This window comes from Tenebrio molitor, chromosome 6 (assembly GCF_963966145.1).
Source record: "Tenebrio molitor chromosome 6, icTenMoli1.1, whole genome shotgun sequence".
In the NCBI taxonomy this organism is placed as follows: Eukaryota; Metazoa; Arthropoda; class Insecta; order Coleoptera; family Tenebrionidae; genus Tenebrio; species Tenebrio molitor.
In genome coordinates, this window is record NC_091051.1 from 21,796,663 (window position 1) to 21,808,969 (window position 12,307).

A 12,307-nucleotide genomic window follows, 5' to 3' on the forward strand; every position below is an offset into this window, starting at 1 on the left:
AGATAGTTTAGAAGCACAATATAATAATAATAATAGTAGTTTATTTAACGAGTTCGTGTCCACGAGTGCCATAAACAGCCCAATTTACACACGAACGAGTTGAATACAACGTTTTTTTTTTTTGTTCGACGAGCCCCTTAAAGGCACCATTCGCTTAAAATCTTTAAAATTAGCTTGACGTTTCGTTTTGACAAGTTGTAACATTTATCAAAATCCGTTCACACAGGAGAAAATTCTCAAATTCTGACAGTGACGAACAAAAAAAACCTCTTCTTGATGTGGTAAAAACATCAAAACACAAAGAAGCGTCACCACAGAATGAAAAGAATGATCTAGAATTAATTCATTCATTATATTAGTTCTTTACTTTTTCTGTATTTTTTGCTTGTTGATATTGTTATTCCATATTATACAATTTCCTTGGCTGTGCAATTATGTAAGTACCTTTTTTTCTATTTTTTTTTTTTTTTTGAGAGGATATTGACAATTTATTATTTTTCCTCTTTTTTGTTCCTACACACAATTATTCTATTATTGATTGTTTAGTAAAATTTTTTACCATTGTTATTTTAGTGTCTGTTAGAACTAAGATCGTGAAAAGTAAGAATTTGAATGGAATGGCACTAAAAAAGAAACTCCTACTTTAAAGTAAAGCCGCATGAAGAGATTTGATTTTTTTAATTTTTTTATACTACTAAATTTTTAATTAATATTTATTTGTATATCAAGGACGCGAAATCATTCTTTAACGTACCGAGAGAAAAATCGTCGCCGAGGCTGCTTGCGGGCCAGACAGGACAATCTCCAGGATGTTAAAGGATTTTGCAGCCAAGGTGTACACAACTGTTTTTGTGCAACCAAAAACAATTCATTTGGAAATAATCGTAAAAATGTCGGAAGAGAATTGTGGTGAAAGTGATGTTTCAGTTTCGTGTAGGTACTCTTCCACAGTTAAAAAGTACGTATTATAAATTCTACGGTTTCTAATTTCATACCCGAAAAATCTAAACGGCAGTTTTACATGGAAACTCTGATTTGGATCAAATATTAAAATGAGGTTTACTTTAATGACTGTCGTTAAAAGCAAGGGCCGCGAAATTGAATTTCGCAGCCTGTTTTAGGTACGCGAAGTACTGCTCGTCAAATCTTAGATGGCCGCTAAGGATGCGCAGAAGAGGGAGTGCGATCCAAGATGTGGAACCGAGATGCGACAAGGTGAACCTAAATAATAATAAATAGGTACCTTTCCCACTAAATTTCCGACGGCATTGTAATTTTTACATTTCTCCTTTTTAGAAAATGACACCCATAAAGTTGCTCTTATTGTTAACACATGTTGTACATTTTGATAATTACGTCTCCTTAAATTTCAAAATCATAAAGCACTGTAAATTTTATTGAAGTACCTGTTCTTGCTATTTTGTCGGTGGACGAGTCGATTGGACCGTTCGCTTAAATTACATACAATTACAAACAGATGTTCGTTATTCGCAGCGCTTCAGCCACTTTTACATAATGTCGTAAACAATTTCCCAGAATTCGAATACGGTAAGATGAGGCTCAAAGAATTCTTCAATATTTTACTAAACTGTTATGTATTACGAAATCAAAGACATTATTCCATATACCTAATTCATAATGTCATATTAATCGTTTAAATTTAAAATATTAATTACATAATTACATAACATTTTTGTTTTATATTTAATACAAAACTTTCCGATAATATTGCGGAATCTGGAAAAGTGCCCCAAATGCTTGCAGCGTTTCCACGTTGAATAATAGCAAGGGAAATCCTCTCGAAATGGAATTTCTTTGATTTTGAATCGCCTGATTCCGCGATAAATATGTTTCACTGTGCTTTTAAAAGCCATGGTTTGGAGTGTACCAGTGTTTCCACTGCTGCGACACTCGAACAAGTGACGTCCCCACTCCTACCGTTACCATTCATGTTTCACAATGAAGCATGTTCTTTACCATTTGTCATTTTTATAAGTCTTGAAAAAAAACTATTTTGTAATACAAATCGAAAAATGCCAAGGAAAACAAACAAACATAAACACGTGGTCAAACTCCTGAAGCGAGGTTAAAACGAATGAGATGCTGGATGCCGTCAAGTTATTTCTGTGGATGTACATCAGGCTTTCGAAAATCTGCGCACGTTTTGAATAAGCCAATTGGAAGCTGCTATTTAAAATACGCGGGCACTAGGGGGCGGTTTTATTACTATATCTGTTGGTTGGCCCAAGTATAGTTTCGCGTACGGTTGCACAAAAAGACAATTTTACTCCGTAAATAATATTACTTGATAAAATAATTTCATCAAAAGGGTTTCAAACATCAATTCTTGTTCAATTATTTGAAATGGTTCACATAATTTTATTGTCGGTCTTTTATTAGTACTTTTTATGGTAAACAGGGACGCACGAAAACCCAAATAACAATTTTAATTGTGAAACAATTATATTTGATTATGTATACAGAAAGAAGTATTTTTCTTTTAGTCGAAAGCATCTTCCAAAGATACTTTGGAGAAGAAATTGTTCAACAGTTGCACAAGAATTCTGTTGATAACCTCAATGTAGTCATCTTTAACTTCATCGAAAACTTGTTTCCAGTTGTCATTGAGCACTCGATTAATGTTGTCCCCTAATTGTTTGTCACCGTTGAACAAATTTTCAAAATTGTACGAGACAAACTCTGGATCCATACTGACATTACTTGAAATAATCTTGATGAAAGTCTTCCCTTTCTTCATTTTCTCCTCGTAATCAAATAATGCAGACACATTAAGATTTTCTGAAAAATACACCTGAGGCACAAACCAAAGCAGAACAACTCACTTACTCAAAATAACTGTACTGGGCCCTGTTCCCTTAACGGGCAACAACAAAACCTTCCCGTCAAGCTCATATTGACACTTTTTCCTAATCTCCGGAAAATATCCAGAGACAGAGAGGGTTTTCCCTTCAAAATCAAATCTGTAAAAATCCATTAACATAAGAATTTTTCTCATTTGCCTTGACTCACTCGAACTTGTCAACTTTCATCTCATGGAAACCGTCGAGTTTGCATTGTTTGAATTTTTGCTCGACCGCCACCGACCCCGTCCCCGCGCCGATCGTGGCCTCCGCCACCTCCAGAGGGTGCACATTGGGGATGTTGACCTCGTCGTAAGCTCGTGTCAGCTGGGGAATGCCATTTTGGGCGGCTTTCAACACGCACTCTTTCAAATCAGGTTGTTTGCGGTCACATTTTTGGAAATTTGCCGCTAAAAATTGCAAATTTTAAAATTTCCAAAATGAGGTAGTGGAATTGTTACGTAATTTTACGGCCGCACACGACACCGCGAGCAGGTACACTATAACTGTGGTCTCTGCTGTGGTTCTCATTCTGTAATGATGATTTTGTGGCAAAGAAACTGTTTTAAAGCAATAAAAAGGATACAAAAAACCAGTTTATTTTTTTAAAATGAACTAGACTATTATACCTGTTGTAGGCATGACCAGTTTGTTTTAATTAATGTTGTAGATGTAATAGTCCGAGAGCTGATGACGAATTTTGGGAAGGTATTTTAGGCAATCAGAAATTAAAAAAAATTGTACTATTTGAATGTTAGTGAATCTGGAATCGTGAGTCGCTAAGGGCGTTTGCGGTTATTTTACTGCTGCGCAGCATATGATATTTGCAAAAAATTAATCCCAAAAAACATACTTTAGACAACTTGAAATTATACTGATTTTTTAGTTTAGCATTTATAGATTACAGAAATAAAAATCCCAGATTATTTGGACGGTTTTAAAGTACAGCCCGACTGCCCCAAAGTCATTTTTTCTGTATACGCAAAAAATATACTTTAGGGCTTTAGGCAGTCTGAAATTTTTATGGCAGATTTATTAATTGATATTAAAAATATGTGCAAAAAAGCCAGACGAATACGAGGGTTTTAAATAATTCCCCGACGCGAATAAACATTTTAAATAAGTGCGACAAAAAAGTCTTATGCGTATTCATAGGTCCGAGAGAGATAGTTTATCGACGTCTGCCAGCAGTAGCTAAGGAAGGCCCCGGCTCGTTTTTTAAAATAGATTGTTAAGGCGATGTCACTCGACCCGTTTCTGCCTAGTTTTTACTGTATTTCAAATCAAAATTACGGCGATACGGTTTGAGCTACGAATTTCAATTTTTTTTATGTGAAAGTTTAACGTATAATAATGTTCCGTAACTTATTCATATCTGCAATAAGCGTCTGTTTCCTGCAAAAAAAAATTGAAAAACGTGAAAATAACGATTACTTTGACTACATAATTTATGCAGAAGTACTGAAGTATTTGTGATTTTAACAAGTTAGGGAACATTTTGTAACTTTTTACTAACATTTCTTGAAATAAAAAATCAAATATATTTTTAATTAGCTTTACAATTTTGTGTTAAGAATCACCAAGTTTAAGAGTTGATTTCGTTACTAGAGATTCACCATCCTTCATTTTCTTTCTCACTTTCTTTCTCCCTCTCGGTGCGATCGGAAGTGAGCCAGGGTGTTGGACTTTGGACTGGCGGCACTTTCGCACTTTATGGACAGACATGTGTAAACTATTACTTTGAAATTTACCAGATCGAGAACGGACACCACCCACCATGAATATTAATATTTTTATTTTCGTCTTCAAGCCCAGTTCAACTTCAACCGTTTTCATTGAATGTTGTAATTTTCAGTTTGCTGATTTGTAGTGTTGTTTTTGTTTGTGTTGTTATATATAAAACTATAAAAAAGTGCGCTTAGCGATGGGTAAAACATCTAAAATTCCACTTTCCAAACCAAGAAAAAGTAGACGAAAAATGGGCAAATTGTTTAGGTAATAAGGTGTCACAAATAAAACGAAAATCTAATATTAAAAGCTTTTCATATTATTATAGAAACCACTGTTTGCAAAGAAAAAATTTGTTCGAAGAAAATAAAGGTCTAACCGCCAGTACTTCTACATCTCTAATTTCTCCTCAAAGACAATATGACACTTTTCGGACAGCGGATGATACTTCTGCACCTATGTCTGCACAATCCACATCATGTTATGATAAAAAATATTGCTTTGAAAGCGACGAAAACGAAAAAGAAATTGGTAATTGTTGAGAAAGGCAATTAAAGTAGGTTTATATTGTGTTTTGTTTTAGTCTCTAAGGTTTCTATGTACAACAAAAATAACAATTAATTAAAATAAAACCTTTTCAAGAGTTCACACTCACAACAGGTTATGGGCCCAGTGAGCGCAGTTCGCGACGAGTAATAAGAGTCATAAGTAAATTAACGAACTTAAAAATACGCGTAATTTGTTCTAACAACGTTCGATGGCCGACGACAAGAATAAGGTCCCTCTCTTCGACGGATCGAATTTTTCGAATTGGAAATTCCGCATGGAGACTCTGCTTGATGAACTCGACCTCCTGGACATCCTGGAAACACCGATGAATGCATCAGTGGAAGCCGTTGATGCCTCAGATATCACGGCACAAGATAAAGTAAAAAAGAAGGAGCAACTAAAGAAAAGGGATAAGAAGTGCAAGTCCCAGATTGTCCAACGAGTGGCCGACAGTCACTTGGAATATGTAAAGGACAAGGAAACTGCATTTGAAATTTGGACGGAACTGACAAATACATTTGAACGTCAAGGTTTGGCAGGTCAGTTACTACTACGAAAAGAGCTTCTGTTGATGAAATATAGCCCCGCGAAGGAAACGTTGGAGGCTCATTTTCTCAAATTTGATCGAGTCATGCGTGATCTACGATCGACTGGTGCCAAGATGGAGGAACAAGACATCGTGTGCCATTTGCTCTTAACGATGCCTGGTGAATACGACTCCGTCGTCACGGCCCTGGAGACGCTCAGTTCAGAAAAACTCACCATGAGCTTTGTGAGGACTCGTCTGCGCGACGAGGACAGGAAACGGGAAGGCAAGCAGCGGAAAAGCAAGAATGAAACGCAGCCACCTTTGGCTTTTGCCACACCGGAAGGAACGAAACAGAAATGGAAAAATGAACGAAGATGTCACAATTGTGGAAAATATGGTCATTATCGTTCAGAATGTAGACTAAATAAATCAAGAAGTGAACATCAACAAAAACAATTCAAAAGTAGGAATGCTAACGTAGCTACAAACAGTGCGTCAGATGAAGGCGAAAGTGAATTCTCAAATGAACACAGTTTCTCGGCTTACCTGAGTGGAAATGTGAAAAGCACGGTTTGGTGCCTTGACTCGGGAGCGTCCGAACATCTGGTAAAAAATGGCAACCATGTCAGTAATATACAGAAACTGGATCATCCTGTGTGCATTAAAATTGCCAAATCAGGTGTCACACTCAAAGCGGAAACATTTGGAGAATTTCGAGGCAAATCTGTTGTTGGAAATAAAGTCTACAATATTTATATTTCAAAAGTCCTTATCGTTCCAGGATTAGAAATCAATCTGTTATCAGTGCGGAAACTTGAGATGCAAGGACTTGCTGTTGTCTTTAAGCAAGGTTGCGGACGGATTCTCAAGGGAGACAAAATTATTGGTGTCGCACAATGCAAGAACAAACTGTACGAGCTCAAACTTCAGGAAAATGTTGAGGTGGCAAATCTCAGCAAGACTGACGGAAGTGGGAAACTTTGGCACCACAGGCTCGGGCATATAGGAAACAGCAAACTGCAAAAACTGTCACAGATTGTGGACGGGGTGACGATCTCTGCGAAGAATGCTGAAACTTCACCGTGTGACGTATGTGTAGGTGGAAAGCAAACGAAACTCCAGCACAAGGAAAAACGACCACGAACAAATAGACCACTGGAACTTGTACACAGTGATCTACTTGGACCTGTCACTCCAGAATCTCACGACAAAAAGAAATACATCTTAACCTTCATTGATGACTTTACACATTTCACTGTCGCCTATCCCATAAGTTCAAAAACTGAAATCCCTCGTTTTTTTAGAAAATATGAAGCCATGGCCACAGCTCATTTCAACCTTAAAATATCACGCTTCAGGTCTGATAATGGTCGTGAGTACATGACGAACGCACTCATGGAGCACTTCGAAAAACAGGGTATCCAGATGGAATGCACGGTTCCTTACACACCGGAACAAAATGGGGTCGCAGAGAGGCTGAACAGGACTATAGTGGAGAAGGCGAGATGTATGCTGCTGTCCAGCAACTTGCCAAAATCGTTTTGGACGGAAGCAGTCACCACAGCGGCTTTTCTGATAAATCGCTCTCCAACTGTAGCACTCGAGAACTGCACTCCGGCGGAAAAATGGTTTGGCTTTAAACCTAACCTTAAAAAGGTACGAATTTTCGGCTGCTTGGTATACCAACATATTCCAAAACAGTTAAACCCGAGGAAATTTGACACTCGAACACGGAAATGCATTCTCCTAGGCTACGCACCAAACGGCTACAGGCTCTGGCTGTTGGAAGAACGAAAAGTCGTAGTTGGGCATGACGTCATCTTCGATGAGGCTACGTTTCCATCACCCTATGGTAACGCTAATACGGCGGATCGGGAGGAGGATACGGAAGAAGAAGATGCGGAAGAAGAGGACACCGAAGAAAAGAAACTCGAAAATGAAGAACCCGATGAAGATGAAGAGGAAAATTGGAATGATGCGACGGAGACTCCGGGAGCGAAGACTCAAAAATTCACACCGACGCAGACAAGCTTACCAAGACGCTCTAGTCGAACTAAAAGGAAGCCCGAGTACTTCGACGAGTACACTGTCATAGCCTTGAACGCCGAGGCCTATGTGGACGAGGCACCCCTGGACTATGAGGATATCAAGAACCTAGAAGACAGAAAAAAATGGTACCAAGCTGTGTTGGAGGAATTGCGCGCATTGGATATTAACGAAACGTGGACTTACACGAAATTGCCACCTGGAAAAACGGCTATCAACAACAAGTGGGTGTTTCGACTGAAAAAGGACGCCAACGGAGAACCACAACGGTACAAGGCGAGGTTGGTGATAAAAGGTTGTTCACAAAAAAGGGGGATAGACTACGACGAAGTATACGCTCCTGTGGCAAGGTTGACAACCATAAGAACACTTCTCTCAGTAATCCACGAAAACAACCTACATGCGATGCAAATGGACGTGAAGAACGCCTTTCTTCACGGAAAACTGAAAGAAACAATCTACATGAAAGTTCCTGATGGAATCAACGGAAAAGACGGACTCGTGTGCAAGTTAAATCGCTCACTATATGGTCTTAAACAAGCACCTCGTGTTTGGAATGAACGGTTTGATACATTTATTAAAGGGATTCACTTCAAACAATCCCCACATGACCGTTGCCTGTATATAAAGATACAAAACGGCACAAAAATCTACCTCCTGCTGTATGTAGATGACATAATTTTGGCTGGAGACGACAAAACGACGCTAGACCAGGTTACAGCCGCTCTCAAAAGAGAATTCTCCATGTCCGACCTCGGAGAATTGCGGAACTTTCTTGGAATAAGTATCACCCGGAACGACAACGAGATGGGACTCTCTCAATTCGGATATATTAAGAAATTGCTGACTCGATTTGGCATGCAAGATTGCAAGGGTGCAAAAACTCCGATGGATGCAAAAATTCAACCCGAGCAAGTTGAACCTGCAGATTGCATCGTTGATACAAAACCATATCGCGAATTAATAGGGTGTCTGATGTATCTTATGCTTTGTACGAGGCCCGATTTAAGTGCTGCTTTAAATTTTTACAGTCGCTTTCAAGCAAACGCAACCGACAAGCAGTGGGTTGAGGCGAAGCGTATGCTCCGATACCTGAAGGATACTCAACATTTTGGGCTGATTTACCGCAGGCAGACAGCTCCAGTCCTCGCAGCTTACGCAGACTCAGACTGGGCAGGATCCTTAGACAGAAAATCCACTACGGGATTTTTACTGCAAGTCCATGGAAACGTCGTCTGCTGGTCGACGAAGAAACAGAACACGGTGGCTCTCTCATCCACGGAAGCGGAGTATGTCGCCTTGGCATGCGCTGCTGCTGAGCTTGTATGGCTCAGAAATCTCCTCCGGGACATGCACGTCACCTACGAGGATTCCACCATCATGTTCGAAGACAACCAATCCTGCATACACTTGCTGAGCAAGTACGAGCACCGAAGGATGAAACACCTAGACGTCAAGTACCACTTTGTCCGGGATTTGGCAATGAGCAAAATCATCGATGTCAAGTATATACCATCGAATGAGCAGAGGGCGGATATCTTGACAAAAGGATTACCACGAACTTCTTTCGAAAAATTAAGATTGCTTATTGGAGTAAAAGAAACTCAAACTTAGATACATCCATAAGTTTCTTTTTTGAGAGTAAAATTACTTTTGTTTTCGCCACTCAACATTTTTTGTTGCTATTGTCGAAATGACCTATTGTAATTGTTGTAATATTAACGTAGAGATTATTTGCATTATATAGAGCTTTAATTGTGGGGGAGTGTTGAGAAAGGCAATTAAAGTAGGTTTATATTGTGTTTTGTTTTAGTCTCTAAGGTTTCTATGTACAACAAAAATAACAATTAATTAAAATAAAACCTTTTCAAGAGTTCACACTCACAACAGTAATGATTTTGAAAAGAAAAATGACAATTATATAAGGTATTACATATATTTTAATTAAACGTTAATACTCGTAGTTGTAATTTGATCATTATTATATTTTCAGAACAGAAAATGAAAAAGTGGAAGGTAGACGCCTAATAAATGTATCCCATTTTTTTGAACAATGCATGTCTTTTCCTCACTGCGGCTTATTTTCTTGTTCATCAAAACATGTAAAGTTAGTTAAAGAAGTAAGAAAAGGTTTCATTTCGAAATTTGTTTTGCAATGTACAGTGTGTAAAGTTGAACATATGGTGGAGAGTGATAAAAATGACGGCAAACTGAATGCTAATGGTGCTGCAGTCATGGGAACTATAAATGTTGGTTGTGGATTTTCTCAATTAAATGAATTAGCAGGTTGTCTGAATATGCCGGGTATGTCATATAATCTATACCAGAAAATTGAGAACAATCTGAATGAAATCTTTGAAGAAGAGTGTTGGCAGTCAATGATAGAGGCTGGTAGAGAAGAAGCGAAAATAGCAATAGAATCTGGCAATGTAGACGAAAATAATGTACCACTTATCACTGTTATTGCGGATGGCGCATGGTGTAAAAGATCCTATCGAACTAATTATAATGCAAAATCTGGAGCAGCTTGCATAGTCGGTGAAAAAACAGGAAAAATTCTCTTCTTGGGAATACGTAATAAGTACTGTGCTATGTGCAGTAAAAATCAAGAAAAATCCCATTTATGTTTCAAAAACTGGGACGGATCAAGTTCGGCCATGGAGAGTGACATTATTTTAGAAGGATATAAACTTAGTATGGAAATGCATGGAGTAACGTATGCATTTCTTGTAGGTGATGGTGATTCTAGTGTATAAAAAAAATTCTAGAATCAAAACCTTACGGTACTTTTATGGTACAGAAAATAGAGTGTGCAAATCATCTTCTAAGAAATTATGTGAGTAAATTAAGGGATTTAGCACAAAAAAGATTTAGTTCAAAAGGGAATCAGATTGACCTCATTTTACGACATTCGTTGAAAACCAATATAGAACGTCTTCGCATTTCAATAGACTGTGCCATAAAATACAGAAGGAACGAGGATGGTGATCATCAGCAAAAAGTCGATAAGCTTCGAAAAGATGTAATAAACAGTGTAAGACACGTATTTGGACAACATGATCTTTGTGAAGAATATTTCTGCAAAGGACCTAAACCACAGGAACAAAATTTGATACCTCTAATGGAGAAACGTGGTCTTTACAACGATGTAATAGCTTGTGCAAATCGACTAGCGCATCATAGTTCCAGTCTTATAATTAATATGACTAATAATAGTGCTGAAAATTACAACTCGGTTTTAGCAAAATTTATTGGTGGAAAAAGAGTTGATTACTCAAAAAAAGGTGCCTATGGAATGAGGTGTAATTTGGCAGGACTATCGATAAATTATAATGATAAGTTTTACACCAGATTGCACACAGCTATTACTCACAAGAGTCCTGGTAGTCATACAAAAAAATTTGCTGAGAGATTAGCAAAACGACGAGACAGGAATCGTTGTAGAAAAAGATTGTATGTTCCTAATAATAACCCTCGAAAACTCACCAAAAAAAGAAAGAATGAAGACGACAATGAAGATTATGGTGCGAATATACATGCCCTTGACATTGATCCAGAAGAATTTTTAAAACAAAAAACTGCTTTCCTCAGCAGTCTTCAAAAAACAGAGGAAGAAATTATTCAATTGTCAACGGCAACAGTGGAGCAAACGACTTCAAATTTATGGTTTTCCGAACGAATGAAACGCCTCACGGCTTCTTCCTTCGGAAAAATATGTAAAATGAGAGCAACCACTGACCCAAAAAAAACCTGTAAAACTTTGTTGCAGTCTCCATTTACAGGAAATAAATATACAAATTATGGAAAAGACCATGAATCAATAGCAAGGGCAGAATTTGCCGAAGTAATTGAAAAGGAAATTGGTACGTGTGGTTTTTTCGTTGGACAAAACAAATATTTTTACTTGGGGGCTACACCTGATGGACTTATAGGCGACGAGGCACTAGTCGAAATCAAGTGTCCTTACAGCGCACGCGAGGATACACCTACAGAAGCAATTGTTAAAAAAAAAGTAAAGTTTGCAAGTTTTATCGATAACATTTTTAAATTAAAGCGTAATCATGATTATTTTTACCAAATTCAAGGACAACTCCATGTCACACAACGTCAATATTGTTATTTTGTATTTTGGACGCCGAAAGGAATATTGTTTGAAAAAGTTGATCGTGACGAACAATTTTTTGCAAACAAAATGCAAAAGCAGCTGCATAATTTTTATTACAATTATTACGCTGATGAATTTTTGAAGATGCAGTTAAAAAATTAAATGATATTCTTGCACCGCTCTACTATTTTCGAAGTACTTAGCTAGTTCCTAGTTCTCTCAATAAATGTCATCAATCGAATTGACAATTACAAATTACAACTTATTGAATTGATTGATTAAAATGTATACCATGCAAGAAAACACTTTCGTATTTCCGATCTGGCGGCGTAGAAAATGAGAAATAGCAATATTCTATGCCTAAATGCAGAGCACAGTTTGGATCCCTTTTTTTTCGTAAAGCGGCACTTCGTATTTTTACAAGGGTAATACAAAGGTAATAAGATGAAAATCATTTTTCTCCCTACCGGTTAGAAATGTAGGCTGTGG

At 37.7% G+C, this 12,307-nt stretch overlaps 1 protein-coding gene and 1 long non-coding RNA gene across 2 annotated transcripts in view; one reads left to right on the plus strand and one right to left on the minus strand.

The window, feature by feature from the left end:
• Positions 1-12,307, plus strand: part of LOC138133992 (uncharacterized) — a 70,385-nt gene that overhangs the window by 16,488 nt on the left and 41,590 nt on the right. The gene's annotated exons all lie outside the window — the stretch shown is intronic.
• Positions 2,450-3,419, minus strand: LOC138133800 (protein takeout-like). Its single transcript, XM_069051760.1, has 4 exons — positions 3,323-3,419; positions 3,031-3,271; positions 2,848-2,981; positions 2,450-2,799 (listed from the first exon to the last, which is right to left on the minus strand). Exons 1-4 carry the CDS (start codon positions 3,390-3,392, stop codon positions 2,501-2,503), a joined length of 744 nt encoding a protein of 247 aa, XP_068907861.1. The 5' UTR covers positions 3,393-3,419; the 3' UTR covers positions 2,450-2,500.

What these genes read in the sequence shown, in the direction of transcription:
- LOC138133800 (XM_069051760.1), bottom strand. Translation starts at nt 3,392, where the DNA reads ATGAGAACCACAGCAGAGACCACAGTTATAGTGTACCTGCTCGCGGTG. An exon ending in GTGTGCGGCCGTAAAATTAC is followed by an intron (nt 3,272 to 3,322) that starts GTAACAATTCCA and finishes TGCAATTTTTAG; the next exon opens with CGGCAAATTTCCAAAAATGT. An exon ending in ATGAAAGTTGACAAGTTCGA is followed by an intron (nt 2,982 to 3,030) that starts GTGAGTCAAGGC and finishes GGATTTTTACAG; the next exon opens with ATTTGATTTTGAAGGGAAAA.